This window comes from Callospermophilus lateralis, chromosome 17 (genome assembly GCF_048772815.1).
Source record: "Callospermophilus lateralis isolate mCalLat2 chromosome 17, mCalLat2.hap1, whole genome shotgun sequence".
In the NCBI taxonomy this organism is placed as follows: Eukaryota; Metazoa; Chordata; class Mammalia; order Rodentia; family Sciuridae; genus Callospermophilus; species Callospermophilus lateralis.
The window spans coordinates 48,245,879-48,264,418 of NC_135321.1; the positions used below are offsets into that span (position 1 = coordinate 48,245,879).

The 18,540-nt window shown below is 34.2% G+C and overlaps 1 protein-coding gene across 1 annotated transcript in view; it reads right to left on the bottom strand.

Moving 5' to 3' along the window:
• Positions 1-18,540, bottom strand: part of Thoc1 (THO complex subunit 1) — a 48,802-nt gene that overhangs the window by 13,258 nt on the left and 17,004 nt on the right. Inside the window, exons 10-12 of the mRNA XM_076837269.2 lie at positions 18,339-18,447; positions 16,115-16,246; positions 594-694 (exon numbers count right to left, since the gene is read on the bottom strand). Coding sequence (XP_076693384.1) covers positions 594-694; positions 16,115-16,246; positions 18,339-18,447 — 342 coding nt within the window. The remainder of the gene's footprint in view (positions 1-593; positions 695-16,114; positions 16,247-18,338; positions 18,448-18,540) is intronic.

Consider the following 18,540-nt stretch of genomic DNA (forward strand, 5'->3'; position numbering starts at 1 on the left):
GTGACCTTAAAATTACAATTCTGAAAGTGCTGCACTGGAGTTAGCAAGTGATGTCACGTCTTTTATGCAATGAATACCACACTGCTTTGTGTATTTAATGAGTGGGTTCCACTTCAGTTACAGACAGAACAAGAGGAAATGGTCTGCCCTGGATGAAGGGCTTTAGACAGGAGAAATCCTTATGAGGCTTTGTGAAACCCCAAAGAAATTGGAACTCCTCTTTGCTTCAAGACTGTTTCTTTCAGGTCTAATGTGAGAGGGGTCTTCCTGGCTTAGATTGCAAATTAGCTTGGGACGAGTTCTGAGTTCTGAGAGAGAGGGAGACTTGGAAGTCTAGAGAGAGACCTCTACCCTCCTGGGAAGGCATGAAACTTGGCACAAGAGACTACATGAACAGCAGATATATTTAGTATCTATTCTTCAAAAGAATATCCTACATATAAAAGCTCCCAACTGGTTGTATATCTGCTGCAACAGACATGTTTAAGGGATATAGCCTTCATGCATAGGGCACAACACATATGAAAATACTATAAGCAGGTTCTTTTCCAAGCTGCTTTTTTATAAATCCTTTACTACCCTTATAAACTTACCTTTTGAATTTGACCTGTCCCTTGAGATACTGGAATAAAATGAGATACTGCAACAGGATATGTCGTCGAAAGTTACTGTCACTCAGTTGTAAATCCATCAGCTACTCAAAAAACAAGCACACACACAAAACAACACATTAAAATCAAGTTTTTCCCAAAAGTATAGGCTTTGTGACTATAGAAATGGAAGATTCCAATTCAATTAAAAATATTTCTTGTGAACTCAGTTTATGTGAGGTGTTACTGCATAAGCCCAAGACATAACAGTCAAAGTTTCATTTAGATTTCTTTGATCATTTTATGCTATGAGAGACTCATGCTGGTGAATAACAATATTCTATTGGTGACCCTGACATCAGGATAAAATATGGCAGAAATATAAAGTAAAGGAGTGGCTGCACATATAAGAAATAATGGCTAAAGGGGAGGCCTATATGGGTAAACAGCATAATATCAAGGGCACCACTCATTTTTGCAGCCCTACTAAGTACCTAAACCAGAGGCGGTACTCAATCATAAGCAGGAAGGAATAAGAGGTGAAAATCATCTGTGGATGGATTAAATGGGCTTTTTTAGATTTTAGACAAAATTGCTTCATACTTGGATTTTCACAGAACGCTGACCAGAAAGGATTTGAAGGTCATTAATGAGGAAACTCTTCTTCAACAACCCTGCCATCTAGCTGGTTCTACTGCAAAAATTACCTCCAGTGGTGAAGAAAAGTTATTCTGATTATGTCCTTACAGCACTGAAGGAAGCTGAAGACTATCTAGAAAATCACGCCAATTCTGCCTTTATGACCCACAGTAACAATGAATAACCAGAAGACAGCTGAAAGCCTGAGTGACTGTTTTCCAGTTCAATGTCTCCCATTCACTGGTTACGCTTCACATGGTATGTTTCCATCTGTTAATGCAGCCCACCATGCACTAGCCTTTTACTTACTAGCCCATGTCTTCAACATGTGTGTGTGTATGTATGTATGTATGATCAGCCTTCTAATCAGCTTTCCCTCACTTTAGGAACAGAATTTGTTTATTGTTTATCATATTGACTCTCCCATCCCAAACAGGCAAATGTGAATGGTGTGCCATCAGCTTTCCTTTCTTTCTAATCCTGGGTGACTTTACTCTCTTCAAGACTGGTTCTTAGTTCCTGGACCTCAACCCTCAACCCCACTGACAGGCCACAAGTTAGATCTGGTCATCACTCACAGCTGCCCCAGCTCTAAAATCTTGATCTCTCAATCCTGTCTCATTATAACTTCCTATCCTTCCCATCTCTCTCACTCAGTAGCTCACAATATACCTTATTGAGACCTAAGTCCATTGAACTATTCCCTATCTGTAAGTCCCATCCTACTTTTTAAAAATACCTTTATTTTTTTATTTTATTTTTTTATTGATTAAAAAATGACAGTAGAATGCATTACAATTCTTACTACATGTATACAGCACAATTTTTCATATCTCTGGTTGTATATAAAGTATATTTATACCAATTTGTGTCTTCATACATGTAGTTTGGATAATGATGTCTATCACATTCCACCATCCTTGCAAAAAATACCTTTATTTATTTTTATGTGGTGCTGAGACTCGAACCCAGTGCCTTACATATGCTAGGCAAGTACCTCTACCACTGAGCTACAACCCCAGTTCCCCATCCTATTTTTATTATAATGCAATTTTAGTGTAGATAATTATTCCTAAAGGGCTAAATAGTAACTATTTTTATGCTTTCTGGGCCAAGAAGCATATTATATATATAAACATATAAAACATATAAAAAGAAAGAAAAACAATCAGTGACCAGATTTGGCTGTGAGATGTTAGTGTGCCAAAACTTCATGATTTCTTTCTTCACCATTTCCTGCCAACTTCCTCAACATTCCTATCCCACAGTTCTTCAGTGACATTTGCTGAGCACACAACAAACTTGGATAAACCAACTGTGGGTCACCTTCTCTACTAACCCTAAGGGGAGGAGCCTGAGAGAAGATACCACATCATGTCACTCTGCAGAAAGTGCTGCTGCTCTGTTGTCTCCAACTTCAACGTCTTGTCATTCCTCAGAGTCTGTCTTTATTCTATAAGGCTATTCTCTCTTTTGATTTTCAAGGCAACTATTTTAAATCTTTCTAGTTATCAAAAACAGTTACTACCCTTCATCTTTTAGTAGATAACAACTTCTGCTTTCAATAAGTAGAAAAATTCATTAAGTTGAAAGTTATTTAATTTCTTGGCCCCCAAAACTACATATCTTCTGTAACCACACCTTTGTTCCCTCATTTCTTTCTGTCACATCTTCATGGCTAAGGCAATCCCCTTCATTCCAGTGGTAAGAACTGAGTTCCATCATTGTAAACTACCCTGCTTGATGTATTTCCTGCCCTTCCGTTCCAAGGACTCCTTTTCATTAAATAGCTTCCAGGATACCCACATTTTCACTGTGCCCTCCTTTTAACAGAAAACCTTGAAAAAAAAAATAGCTACACTATTTCCAACCTGCTCCCCATCCCCTGAAAGTGTTTCTGTCAAGATCACCAATGACTTATTTCACTTAACAGTCCTCATCCTACTGGGTATGCTTGGCTTCCATTGAGTTGATGATTTTCTATTTTTTTCCTCTGCTCTCACTGGCTACTGTTCACAGTCGTCTTCTCTTGAGCCTCTCCTCCTTTCCTTCTCCATTAAATGCCAGTTTTCTTCAGGCTTTGGTTTAATGCTTTCTTCCTTCTCTTTCTGATCTACACTCTCCTCCCTTAGTGATCTCATGTACTCTACAGCTTTAATTACCACTTCGAATTATAAAATCTATATCTCAACCTAGATCCCCTTCCAGATTTGTATACTTAATAAGCTGCACCTCTACTTGAATGTTCAGTTGATCAAATTTCATGAACAAAATAAAACACATCAATTCTGCTCACAAAGCCTGTTCTCCTGCAGGGTTCATTCAATGATAGGCATCACTAGGAAGGTTTCCTGGAGGAGACAGCATCTAAATTACAAACAGTAGCAGCAAACTTAAAGCTGGAGTGTATGTGGGAAGAAAGAAACAGGAGGAAGGAGGAAACAGATGCCAAGGCAAAGACAACAGTGGCCCAACTGAAGAACCTAAGCAGTTCAGTAATCTGGAGGGAAGATGTGAACTCCTTGGCTTGAGGAGATGAACCAAAGTGGCTAGGCACTGTTTACTGTCTATCTTTGTTTTGAAGTCCCCTCTACCACATTTATATTTCATTTTGGAAGATACTTTTTCTTGATGGAAACAGTGGATTAAAAATCATGGATCAGAAAAGACATTAAATCAGAGGTCTTTCATGTCTTAGCTCAGGCCTCAGACTTCTTGATATTATTCTAAGCCTAAAAAGGCCTATGCTATTAGTTTTGGTCATTCTTACAGTTTGTCAGTTTTACATGTAAACAATATTCTTGGTCAAATTAAAGCCAAGTATGAAATCTCCCATTTCTATCAATCTAACAAAAATCTATGCCAGAAAAATATTTAGAGCATTTTCATATTAAAATCTGCTATCATTAATGCATCATCTAAAATCACTTTATTTTTTAAAATTATAAAATGTTGAAAAGGTTTCAAATATTTCAAATGCTCAATAAAAGATATAGTTAGGTAATTCAACAGTCATATACTATTACCCAGTTAGATATCAAAACTTAACATTTTACTTGTTGCTCATTAGTTTAAGAAAGAGATTATAGAAACCATCGACACTCTATAACCTCCCTGCTTTATATTTCCCTCCCTCCCTCTACTATGGTAACCACTACATCATGTATTTGGTGGTTAGGATTCTTATGCATATTTTATACTAGGTATATATATGTTGGCATCTATAAAAATATATAAATGTATTTTGCATGTTTTCAAACTCTATACTACATCTATGATACTACAATTTGCTGTTTCCACAATATTAGGTTTGAAATTTAATCACATTAATAATATAGCTCTAGTTCAGGGATTAGCAAGTTTTTTCCATTAAAGATCAATTAGTAAATGGTTTAAGTTTTGTGGACTGTATGGTTTCTGTTACAACTATTCACCTCTGCTCACAGTGCAAAAGCAGGCACAATATGTAAATGATGAGCAAAATCATGTTTCAAAAAGACTTATTTACAAATAAGTCAGATTTGCCAATTACTGTTCTAGTTCACCCATTTTCAGTACTTTATAGCACTGAAATGTATAAATTTATTACCTAGTCTCCTGCTATGAATATTTAGGTAGTTCCAAAGTTTTCAGTTACAAACACATCATTTACCTACAATGGTAGTGAGTTTTATGTATTTCTTTGTGTATATGTTTGATTCTCAAGTGGTTGTTAACTAGGAACAAAAGTTTTAACTTCACTAGCTATTATGAAGTTGTTATGCAAGTGTCTGAAATCAATTTACACTTTAACAGCAGATGAAAGATCTCATTTTCCTATAACTTTGCCAATAGCACTGATTATTAGGCTGTTTTTAATGGTTGCCAATTTGGTAAGTTTGAAATGATTATCTAATTATTTATTTCCACTACAGAAGTTCAGCATCTCTCATAAGCTTATTAGTTATTCAAATAATTTTTATACCTGTAAATTGCTTATTCATATCTTTCCAGTTTTCCATTTGGTTATATTCTGTTTATCAATGGGCTATTATGAATATTAATCTTTTTCAGTTATTTAGGTGGCAAATCTCTCCCCCTTGTCTGGCTGTCTGCACTCTGTATGGTATTTTATACTCTTGAATATTAAATTGATCTTCTCCCTATGATCTGTGCTTTTTGTAGCTCAAGAAATATTTCCCTACTCTAAACTTGCATGTTTCATATTTCCTAATAAATATTTGTTTTCTCTCATTCAGACATCAAGTAACCTGGAATTGGTCTTTGTGCATATATTAAGTTACGGACTGAATTTTTCCTGAAGAATAATGAGTTGTCAAGCAACATTATTCATGCTTTTTTCATTCATTTATAATGCTACCTCTTTTGTGTATCAAGTTTTTCTATAATTTGGGCTTTCTACTGTTCCAGTTTTATTTTTTCTTATTTATTGCCCTGAATAATTACCTTATTGTCTTAATTAACTATTGCTTTATGGGTCTTAAAATGACAGGGCATGTGTTCTCACCTTATTCAACTTTTTCTTACTCTTGGCTCTTTGCTTCTCCATGAAAACTTTTAAGATCAACTTCCTGAATTCCCTGGGGAAATCCCTTTGGGTAGTGACCCAAAATACATTGAGTTTATGGATAAATCGGGGAGAAGCAGCATTTCTATATACAAATGTAGTTATATCTTTCCATCTTTCTGATTTCCTCTATGAAGATTACTTTTAGGTATTGGCTTTCACTGCTCTTTTGAAAAACATTTTTGTAAGTGATTACTGTTTTATAGGAATAGTACTGATGTTTCTCTTGTAACCTTGCCCAAGTCTTGTTAGTCATTACAGTTTGTTGGTTCTCTTGAATTTTCTCTGTAGACAATTACATTGTCTTCAAATAGGGACAGTTTGGTTTTTTTCCTTTCAAATCCTTACATGTTTAAGTCCAATCCTTACAACTTTTATTTCTTTCTTGATTTTTCTTACTAAAATGGCTAGGTCCTCCAGTATAAAGTGCTGAACAGAAATATGATTAGTAAGTCTCCATCTCTTGTTCTTGAATTTAGTGGAAACATTTAAAAAATGTTCATTATTATGTATGATGTTTGCCATAAGGTTTTTTTTTTTTTTAAAAAAAGAGAGAGTGAGAGAGGGAGGGAGGGAGGGAGGGGGAGAGAGAGAGAGAGAGAGAGAGAGAGAGAGAGAGAGAGAGAGAGAGAATTTTAATATTTATTTTTTAGTTATCGGCGGACACAACATTTTTGTTTTGTATGTGGTGCTGAGGATCGAACCCGGGCCACACGCATGCCAGGCGAGTGCGCTACCGCTTGAGCCACATCCCCAGCCCCCCATAAGGTTTTCAATCAATCTCATTAGCAACTTCAAGAAAATTCCCTTCCACTTCTTAGTTGTGTCATGAATGTTAAATTTTATTCAATTTCCTTGGCTTTTAACTGAGATTATCATATAGCCCTTTAAAATCTTTAATCTTTTGTTAATTTGGTATCACAGTGATCTTTCTAATACTGAACCCAAACTTCATGGTCCTAGGATAAATCTCTGTAGTCCCATTTGAACAAAACCCAACTACTTCACTTGATTTGTTGAGTTTTAAAAAACTTCCTTCCTTCACTCTATAAATGGGTTGACATGTACACTTTTTTCTTATTTGGTCCTTATTGGGGTTTTGTTTAAAAGTTAAAATCATAAAATAAACTAGGTCATTTCTCTTGTTTTTCAAATTTCTGAAAATTTTAATATATAATAAGAGTTACTTATTCTTTGAAGTGCTGATAATATGTGCCTAAAAACTTCTGGGCCTGGTATCATTCAAAAGGTGCCATTTTAGCTGGGCACAGTGGTACATGCCTATAATCCCAGTGGCTCAGGAGGCTGAGGCAGGAGGATAGTGAGTTCAAAGCCAGCCTTGGCAATTCAGCAATGCCCTAAGCCACTTAGTGAGACCCTGTCTCTACATACAATACAAAAAAAAAAAGGGTGGGGGGATTGGGGGAGTGGGGGTGTGGCTCAGTGCTTAAGTGCCCCTGGGTTCAATCCTAGGTATCAAAAAAAAAAAAAAAAAGCCATTTTTACAATTATTCTTTAATGATTATTCACGTGTTCAAGTTTTCTATATAAGTTTGGTGATACATTTTATAGTTTCTTTGTTCTATCATTAATTTATGCTCTTATTATTATATTGTTCTATTTTCTTGAGGTTTATTCTGTCCTTTCTCTTAGTTTCTTTTAAACTTCAGAGTTTTACTGTATTGCACTAAAGGAATAGCAGGATGGTCATACAATTTTCTCTCATTCAGTTTTGAAAATCTGAAGTACTTACAAATTCTTAAGAATACCTTTACCACCAGATTAAAACCGTAAGCATAATATAACCAATTTCTTAATAAGTAATGTCTTACAAATAAAAACACATTTAAAATAGCTTTAAAGGCATTCTTCACAAGTAATTCAGTATATATTTTTATATCATGTTCACTTATGCTTAAGAATTAAAGCAAGGGGGCTGGGATTGTGGCTTAGCGGTAGAGTGCTTGCCCAGCATGTGTGAGGCCCTGGGTTCGATCCTCAGCACCACATAAAAATAAGTAAATAAAATAAAGATATATATAAAAAAAGAATTAAAGCAAGTATATTACTCTGATGGAACTATGAGAAATCTTTCATTCATGCAATATACAGGGATAATATTCAAGTTGAAGGGAAAAAATTTCTACTCTTCTTATTTTTGTAAATGTATCCATATGTAATCATCTACATGATAAATGAGGAAACCTATAAAGTTTCCCACAAGTCAGATACATATTTTCAATTCATCAGAGGCACCTGATAGCTACAGCTAATCATAATTAAATGACATTTCAATAAAACCAAAATAGGCCCTACAAGTTCCTATAAACAAAAGCTTCCAATGGACTAAGGACAGTCAGTAATTAATAAAATCATTTGAAAGATTATGGCTGTTCCTTAAGGAGTCAAGTTCAAACCTGTCAACACCAAAGGTAATCATTTTATGTAATTTATACATAATTCCATTTAAATTCTTTATTCAAGTATAACATATGAATGAAAACAGTCTTTCCACAAGCAAAAAATGTGGAAACATTTAAAAAATAAGGAGTCATTTTTTAAAGTAGCATCAGATTTCATAGGCTATTTTTGGAACAGGATCTTGCTGGATAGAATCCCCTCATTTGGTGGCTGTTGCATGCACTTAATTGCACCATCTAGTTTCTTGATTTGAATATCTGATTTGTCACTCCTTCATGAAACAATTTCCCCTTTATATCTCACTTTATTTGTAACCCTCATATCTGATGTATAATACTTTCCTGTACATATAATTTTGGTACACATTTATAATAGATTCAGAATTTATATTGAGTTAATTAATTCCTAGGGAATAGTTTTGTTTCCATATTTGCCTCTTTTAAACTATTTTTTAATAGCCTTAATTTTAAGTTCTAATTTAAGTTACACTGTGGCCAAAGAATGTGTCTTATGTGCTTTGTAATCTTTAAAATGTGCTGAAACTTCCTTTATAACCTAGTCCACAGTCAAATTTTGTGAAAATTCCATATATACAAAAAGAAAGTGTTAACTCTAATTGCTTTTGTATAGGTTTCCACATATATTATATCACACTTATTACTTTTATTGTGTAAATCTTTGATATACCAAACTAATCTTTAGGATCCCTGATTCATTAGTTTGTGATGGAAGCCCTTAAGACATCCTACTAAAACTGTGAATGTCAGTGTCTCATAACTTTAGAACTTTTTGCTTAATATGCTTTCAGGATATATTTTTAAAGTATATATAAATTCACTGTATCTTCTTGGTCATGCATTTTTTATTATGTAGCTTTTTAATTCTATTTATGCTTTTTGCTATACATTCTTCTTTGGTATTTAGGTAGCTCTCTTTTTAAATGGTATTAATTAGGGCTGGGGATGTGGCTCAAGCGGTAGCACGCTCGCCTGGCACGCGTGCGGCCCGGGTTCGATCCTCAGCACCACATACAAACAAAGATGTTGTGTCCACCGATAACTAAAAAATAAATAATGGAATTCTCTCTCTCTCTCTCTAAAAAAAATAAATAAATAAATAAATAAATAAATAAATAAATAAATAAATAAATAAATAAATAAATGGTATTAATTAGCTTGGCATGGCTCTTTCCCACCGCTATTTCAATTTTTTAATAACTTCTTAGGTATATATTTCTTGTGGATGCAAATTATCACATGCTTTATATTGCATTTATTGAATTTCTCTTGCATTTTCTTTTCCACATAAATTTTAAGGTTCTAAGTATGTTTCTCTTCCTTTTTAGCATAAACCAGTGGAATTACAGAGCTCAGCTATGCACTGCAAATGAACTAGGAATAGATAAGCTTCTAAGATGTAAAACACATTAAAAAGGAAACTACCTTCTGGAAGACAAATATACCGATGGCAATCTGATGAATGAGAAGCTCGGAGCATCTATATAAATGACAATCTGTGTTATGTTTGAGAAATTTTTAGAAAAGTATAAAACTCAAATGTACTGGATTTCCTTTTCAAATTGCTTAAAAGCATCACTAAGTATTTCTGTAATCCTGGATAGAGGTGTTAAAAAAATCTCCTCAGACAAGAAATCAACCACAGACTCCAAATGCTTTGAACGTGCCCATTACCTCTTCAGATCAGAAGAAAATGCAGGCTGGACTGTCATTATGTTTACAAAAGAGAACTATGTTGGGGCACTGTGGTGCATGTCTGTAATTGCAGTGATTTGGGAGGCTGAGACAGGAGAACTGTAAGTTTGAGACCTGCCTCAGCAACTTGGCAAGGCCCTGTCTCAAAGTAAAAAATAAAAAAAATAAAAAAAAGAAGCTCAGTCGCTAAGCCTCTCTCTCTGGGGTCAATCCCAGTACCAAAAAACAAACAAAAAAAACCCCTCCAAAACAGAGAATGATTTAAACTTTTAACTTTCAAAAATGAATTAAATACTAACTTAGGTTTTATAGGACTAAACTATGAAATGATTTTCAATTGGTAATAGGTACATTCCTTATATCTTATTCAACTCTTATCTCTGATGAAGAGAAAAAAAAAGTCCATTAAGGGAAGAAATCATCATGTGTCCATCTTTTTCTTTAATAAAAGGTAACAAAGTCACAAATTAAAAGGTTTTAAGAAACCTTCTGTACTAATATTAAAAAAATTGTTTTTAGTTGTAGATGGACACAATATCTTTATTTTGTTTTTATTTATTTTTTTTAATGTGGTGCTGGGGATTGAACCCAGTGCCTCTCACATGCTCAGCACTCTACCCCTGAGCCACAACCCCGGCCCTGCTGTACTAATATTTTTAAGGAGACTTAGAAGACTATAATATTCCTTAGTAAAATAAATGAAATTTACATGCCTGTAATCCCAGCTATTTGGGAGGCTGAGGCAGGAGGATATTAAGTTTGAGGTCAGCCTCAGCAATTTAGTGACATCCAATCTCAAAATAAAAAAGACTGGGGATGTACCTCAGTGGTAAAACATCCCTGAGTTCAATCTCCAGTACCCACACCCCCCAAAATAAATAAATATCTGCAATCTTAAAGAAATCAAAATATAGATATAGAAAAATTAGATAAATTTTATAGATATATAAAATTTAGATATAGAAAAACAAAAAGCACTTAACCATTATTAATATGAGCTTTTAATCTAAATATCTTTGGCCATTATGTTTATATACAATTATTCTTCATAAAATCCAAATTAAAGTGAGGAAATCTGTTAATGTATCCATATTATACATGCTTGATAGAATTCTTTTAAAAATAGAACTTACAGCTTTAAATAACATTTGCTATTAAACATTGTTTAATCTATTAAAACAGACATCAAAGCATATTTAAAGTTAATAAACATTTGTGTATAATAGAAAACAAATTTTCTTTTTGTCTCAAGGGTCATAAAATGTTTTTTTGCCCTCACTACACTCTGTCCAAAACTCAGCTTTAGCAATTATCATACTACTCAGAGAACATTTTCTTGTCAAAGGTCTTCTTCTTTTCAGTACTGAGGACTAAACCCATGGGGACTTTACTACTGAGCTACACCCCCAGCCCTATTTATTTATTTATTTATCTATCTATCAATCAATCAAAGGGGTTTTACTAAGTTGCTAAGGCTGGCCTTGAACTTGCAATCCTCCTGCTTAAGCCTCCTGAGCTGAGGCAACTACAGGCATGTGCCACCCATGCCCAGTTTGTCAGAGATCTTTTAACATTTATAAATATATCAACTTCATTCTCCTTTTGTGTAAATCATGACTATGTAATGGTTGAAAAAAATGATGAGAGTTCTCATTTTTAGAGGAGTTAAAATTTTTAACAACACTGCCATGGCTACTGTAACTAATAACATATATGTCAAGTTTGGACTAGTTTTTATTCTCTTTGCTTTTATCTTATCAAACAACCAGTCTCTTCTGCCAAGGCTTTTCAGCTTTCTTTCTTATCTTTCTCCCAAAATTAGGCTCCAAATTCAGAGCTTACATTGGCAGGGGATCTTTTATACCTTAAGAAGTCTTCAGTCTTTCCTAGATGGCTGTTGCTAATTTACTCTTATATCTTGCTTGTATGAGAGATTCTAAAATAATTAAGAATGATAATTATGCTCTAAAATTCTCAACATGTTTAATGATATTTAAGAAGCTGCTCTGTCAGGTCCACAGAGGATAGCTTTTGCATTTTGCCTCAAGGACCATTTCAGGTCAATTTTATTTAAATAAAAAACTGTCAACCATATGGAGAGGTTGCAGTAACTGTATTTACCATTTCAGGGTGGGTGGAAATACGCCCAGATGCCAAAACTGACACAATTGTCAGCAAAAGATTTTTAGAAGACTTCAAAGGGTAACGTTTGTAAAGTTAGTCAAACATTTAATTAGAATGAAAAATAAACCAACCCTAGAATTTAGACTAATTCAACTAAAGTGGTTGGATGGATTGCTATGACAATCTTATGAAATCTATAATAAACAACAGATTCAGTTTTTCTCCTCAAGACACACTAAAAGAATGTCAATAAGGTTTCTGCTACTTCCCAGTGGCCATCCATAGAACAGTGATGTGCTAGATAAGATAACACTGTGTTAGAGAAAATCAAGTCAAATCATTTTCATCAAAGCTCTGAGAAGCTCTACCATTGATGCAGATGAGTGGCCCATTTCCAACCAAAAAGGTGTCATCTCCTGCCATGCATCATTTCCTAACTCTCTCATGAAGAGTTTGACAGCATCCATACAACAAAATACAATGCTGAGTAATAACATCCCCCTGGATGGGGTCATAAGCTCTATTAAAGCAATGAAAGATCTAATCGTGCAATGCCAAACTACAACCAAACACATGCCTCGTATTCTCTTTAGTACAATTCTCTGTGCTTTCCTCCCTCCTTCATATTTTAAGTTTAAAGTTTCTCAAAGTTGCATTTTACCCACCTCATGGTATTAACTAATGGAATTCCAGTGCTTATCCCTGAAAGGTCATGCTTTCCTAATTGCTGGTGACAGCCTGCCTTACAAAGCTTCAGAAAAGGACAACTATTAGAAAAGTTAGGTCTCATAAAGTGAATGGAGAATGACACAAAAGCATCAACCCGACATGGAGATGTCTCTGGAAATATTTAACCCTGCTGTTTTTTTCTTTTTTTGTGGTGTTGGGGATTGAACCCAAGGCCTTGTACATGCGAAGCAAGCACTCTACCAACCCTGCTGTTTTCTACCATTAAAATGTTCTTAGAAATGTTATCTGTAACTACAACAAAAATCTTTTGACATACAGAGTTTTGAATTGGCTGGTATGTCCTAAGAAATGTAACTTGTAACTCTTCAAAGTACATTAATTCTTGGCTGTTTTATAACTTTTTTGCATTGATAATATTATTTAATGCTACAATACCCCCTCAGCACCCTACCCCCCTTTCTACCAATGATGAGGATTGAACCCAGAATCTCACACACTCTAGGCCAAAAACAAGCACTCTACTGCTGAACTGTATCCCCAGTCCAATACTTCAGCTTTCTGAAAGTAATTTTTTTTGAGAAGGTTCTTTGTTAAGCAAGGAAAAGAGTTTTTCCTCTTCTACAAAGGGTAAAATAAGTTTTGAGTTCTTAATTCAACTTAATTTATAGATTTGTTTCATTAAATTAATAAATAGAGCTGTGTGTTTGTGTGTGTGTACCAGGGATTGAACCCAAGGGCGTTTAACCACTGAGCCACATCCCCACACCATTTTTATATTTTTTATTTTAAGACAAAAGTCTCACTAAGTTGCTTAGGGCCTCACTAAATTGCTGAGGCTGGCTTCAAACCTTCGATTCTCCTGCCTCAGCCTCCTGAGCCACTAGGCATGCATCACCACACCTAGCTGTGTGTACATCTTTGACTTGCAAAATTTTATTTTTTTCAGAGCTGGAGTTTAAAATTCAATCTTATCATCTGTCCTATTAGGTAAATAAATCGGTTTAAATTTCTTATTATTGATACAGTTAGACTTATTTCTACCCTAGTTTCTGCTCCTTTCGTCCTCCCTTACTACCATCTATTAGATTTATAAGATAAATCTATATTCTCAGTGCCCTCTTTTTAATTTCTGTGCTGTTTCAGAGTGACAGGTTGTTTTTCTTTTGGTAGTTACCCTCTTAACAAATGTTCAAAGCCTAAGTTATTCAGTATTCCTTTCCTTCTCCTGAAGATCACATGAATTTCAGTGAGTTTAATCACTACGTATTTCTGCTTTCCATTCTCTTATTACTATTGTCAGTAAGTTCCACATTAATTTTAAAAATCAATTGTTATGACTTTTTTGTTTTTATAGTCAATAGTAAATTTACTGTCACATTTTTCAATTTTTGTGCTCACCATTGTTTTCTGTATCCCACTTCTTTCTTATGGGTTCAATTTCCTTCTTCCTGAAGGGCATCTTTTAGGTAGTACTTTGAAAATGAGGACTGCTGAGTGGTAAGTTTCCCAGTCTTTGAATAAAAAATGTCTTTTTCTCATCCAGTCTGGAGGGCATTTAGCTGGGTATGAAATTCTAGAATCATAGCTATTTTTTTTCCTTAGCACTTAAATATTTCTCCACTGTCTTCTAGTGTTGGTGGCTGATAAAAATTAGAAATCTGCTACAGTCAAATAACTGTTCCTTCACAGGATATCTTTCTTTCTTTCAGTGGCAGGTTTTTTTTTTTGTTTTGTTTTTTTTTTTTTTTAATTTCCTTACAGTTACAACATGGTATACAGAAGTATGGATTTATCTTTCTTTCTTCTGCTGGTTAATTGTAGCACACTTTTAATCTGGGGACTTGGACTTCCTTCAATTCTTTTCAATAATTTCTATGCCATTCCTTCCATTTTGTTCTTTGGAAATCTTATTAGACAAATGTTGGTATTTCTCACTCTGTTCCAAGGTTTAACTGCTCTTTTCCTTAAAAAACAAAATCTGTTACACTGTGCTATATTCTGGATAAGAACATCACTATCTTCAATGCACTAGTTCTCTTTTCATCTATGTCCAGTCTATACTTTAATTTTGTACTGTACTTTGATTATAGTTTTCATTTCCAAGGCTCCCAATTAGGTGTCAACTTCAATAGTCCCACTGCATCTGCCTGTTTCTGTTTCCCAATTTGTTATTCTTTTTCAATGAGCAAGAAAATCAGTTATCTCTGAGTATCCAAAACATTTATTAAGTCTTGGTCAGGCTGTATATTTCATTTGGAATAAATACATGCATATTCCAACAGGTAATTTTGCTGGTGGTCTTTCAACTGGATTCTTTATAGATTTTTGAAATTCTAAATAATCAGCAAGTTTTGAATGAGCAGTTTTTCTTCTGTTCGCTTCTTTTTCCTATGTACAACCTCTCCTGTCTAGTGATTTTGCATTTGCTTCTATCAAGGCTCCAGGCCCAAGTCTGGAAACAGTTTTAATGATGACTTTTTGGAGCAGAATTTCAGGAGGTTTCATATATCCAGTCACCAACCAAGCAGATGGACACAAAAGTGTATCTTTGTTATCCTTAGGCCCATAACTTCCTGTAAGACCATAGGCCTTGGTAAAAGATTACTAATATTTTTTCTTAATTTCTTTTCAAAAGTAGATAAAATTCTAACCCAGCCCCCAGCTTCCAGCAGTGAATCTCGCTCTGGTTCCTGGTCTCACACTGAGCACATCTGGTCTCTGTTTGCAGTCAAATTTCTGGTGCCACCACCTGCTTTAGATAGAGTCCAATAGACTAAGGCTTCAGTTTCACTCATTACTTGGCATTTCTGGTCCATGACGATACTTATCTTGTTTCTGGAAGCCCCACTGTGTCTTTTTGGCATTCTCTTTTTATATTTTACCTGTCATTGCTATGTGCTTGGAGCAAAGGGAGTGAGTTGAAACATAAACTCAATGTGCATTTTGACTAGAAAAGTTACATAATCCCTTAGCATTGTATTTGAACAAAATTACTCATTAAGAAGTATAAACAGATTAACAGGAAACATTAAAACCCCTTATTTGTACCTAATGATAAACTAATTACAAAATATGATTTTCATAAATGCATATTAAATCCTAATTTAAGGTTTAAAATGCATATACTTAAAAGCAATTAAGCTTCATTTACTCTAAAACAAGTCTACAAAACAGACTTAATGGAGAACCCCTTTCAGCTTTGAAATTAGTCCTATGTGTCCAAGGCAGAAATGAGACTTTTAAACTAATATTTGTCAGTTTTAACTAAAAGTAAGAAACAGTTCTATAGAACTTAAAAATGACTATCAGCTAGGAGGAGGAAAAAAAAAGAGTATTTATAATTATTTCAGTGAAAAAGAAAAGATTTATACCTTTTCACTTGTTAAAAATTTTGCAAAATACACATGTTCACCTCCTGTTTTCAATTCTTCCATCTTTTTCCTGGAGGCCTGAGTATCATCTAATTTATAACTCTTGAAAACAGCTAAAACTTCTTCAGAATACTGAAAAGTAAAAATATCAATTAGTTTTATTGGGCACTGTTATCAAAAATTTGTTTAGTGCTTTTCTGTATAAAATACTTAGAATTTATTTCCAGTAAACCATATATGTATAATGTTAGGCACACTCTACAAGAAAAATTATGATAGCAAAATCATGGTAAAGACCATTTTGTATAAGATTTCACTATACTGTCAAAGTAGCGAAGAAGTTTCTCTTCCTGAAGAAATATGATTTCTTACAGTTTGAGAGAAAGGATGCTTTGAGAATACAGTAGTCTCCTGGGATCCATTCATGGGTCTGTAACCAAATCTCAGGATGCTCCAGTTACTTATATAAAATAGTGAACTATTTGCATATAACTTATGAATACTTCCTATATACTTTAAATCATGTCTAAATTTCTTATAATGCCTAATACAATGTAAATGCTATGAAAATATCCATTATAGTATATTGTTTAGGTAATGACGACAAGAAAAAAGTCTGTATGTGTTCAATACAGGTGCAATTTCCCTCCAAGTATTTTCAATCTATAGTTGGTTGAATTCATAATGTGAAACCTACTGATCTGAAGGGGTTGACTGTACACAGAAATTTACCAGTGAAATTGTTTAACCAGCTATGGAAATTCTCAAGCATTTCTTGTGCTAAAACTGTAACCAAACAAAACAATGATGTCAAGTTCTATCCAGCTAGAAGACAATTCCTTAATAATTTCTCACTAACCACTTAATCTGAATTTGGATGGTACTATCCCCTCTAAATTATATTAAAAAATGAAAACTATTTTTAAAAAACTATTCAAAATAACACAGAACACATTCTGTGCTACTTTCAGAGCTTCCTTCATATCCTGGATTTTGATTAGAACAAAAAAGGACAACTAATCTTTAGCAAACCTTTCTGTAAAGGACTGAACAGTAATTAGGATAGGCTTCGTGGCCCATGAGAGTGTCAGTTGCAACTACTCAATTCTGCCAGTACAGTGCAAAAACCACCACAGATAAATGAGTGGTCATGGCTGCATTCCAACAAACCTTTGTTTCTAAAGCAGTTGGCTGATTTGGCCCTAGGCTGTAGTTTAAAGACCCCTTTTTAAATAGGATAGCTAAAATAGTTTTGTGCAAAGACCAAATGTATTCTGAAAAAGAAATAAACAATTTACGTTTATAATAATCACTATACAAAAAAAAACCTTCAAAATTTTCATTACTAACTTTTATATTCCCAAGTCACTTTTAAGCCACTCCAAAAATTGGCAATTTAAATATTAATTTACAATTTAGCTTCTGTATATTATATAATAGGTATAAAAATATTAGAGGCAAAATTCTATAATCAAAAGTATGCCAGAGAAGATTAAGTTTTATCTCAGCCATTAGATGTAAAGTAATGGGCTTTTGACAGTATGGAGATTCCTTGGAAAACTGGGAATGGAACCACCATTTGACCCAGCTATTCCACCTCTCAAGTTTATATGCAAAGGGCTTAAAAACAGTGACACAGCCACATCAATGTTTATAGCTGCACAATTCACAACAGCTAAATTGTGGAACCAACCTAGAAGCCTTTCAGTAGATGAATGGATAAAGAAAATGTGGTATATATACATGATGGAATATTACTGCATTTGCAGATAACTGGATAGAAGAATATAATATAGGAGAATATAATGCTAAGTGAAGTAAGCCAATCCAAAAAAAAACAAATACTGAATGTTTTCTCTGAAATAAGGATGCTGATTCATAATGGGGATGGGGGAGTGGAACATGGGAGGAACAGACCAACTTTAGATAGGGCAAAGGGGAGGGAGGGGGTATGGGGGTAGGAAAGACGGTGGAATGCGATGGACATCATTACCCTAAGTACATGTATGAAGACTCGAATGGTATGACTCTACTTTGTATACAACCAGAGACATGAAAAATTGTGCTCTATATGTGTACTATGTACATTGAATTCTGCGGTCATATGTAACAAATTAGAATAATTAGAATACATAAAATAAAAAAAATAAAATCTGCAATACTACAAAAAAAAAAAGAGAGAGAGAAAATAATGGCCTTTTGATAATCTGTGATAGCAACTTACCTTGAGAAAAGTTTTCCATGAAATCTTCTCATAGCATTGCACTGGGTTCCTGAAGTAATCCTGAAGTGACCAGAATTTTCTATATAGGTTGTAATCGATTGGAATGGAACTAATAAAATAAATGTTACATTAAATCATTTAAATTATTTTACAAATATGTAAATGTTTTTAACTGTACTTGTGTCACAAATTCTATGCTGAA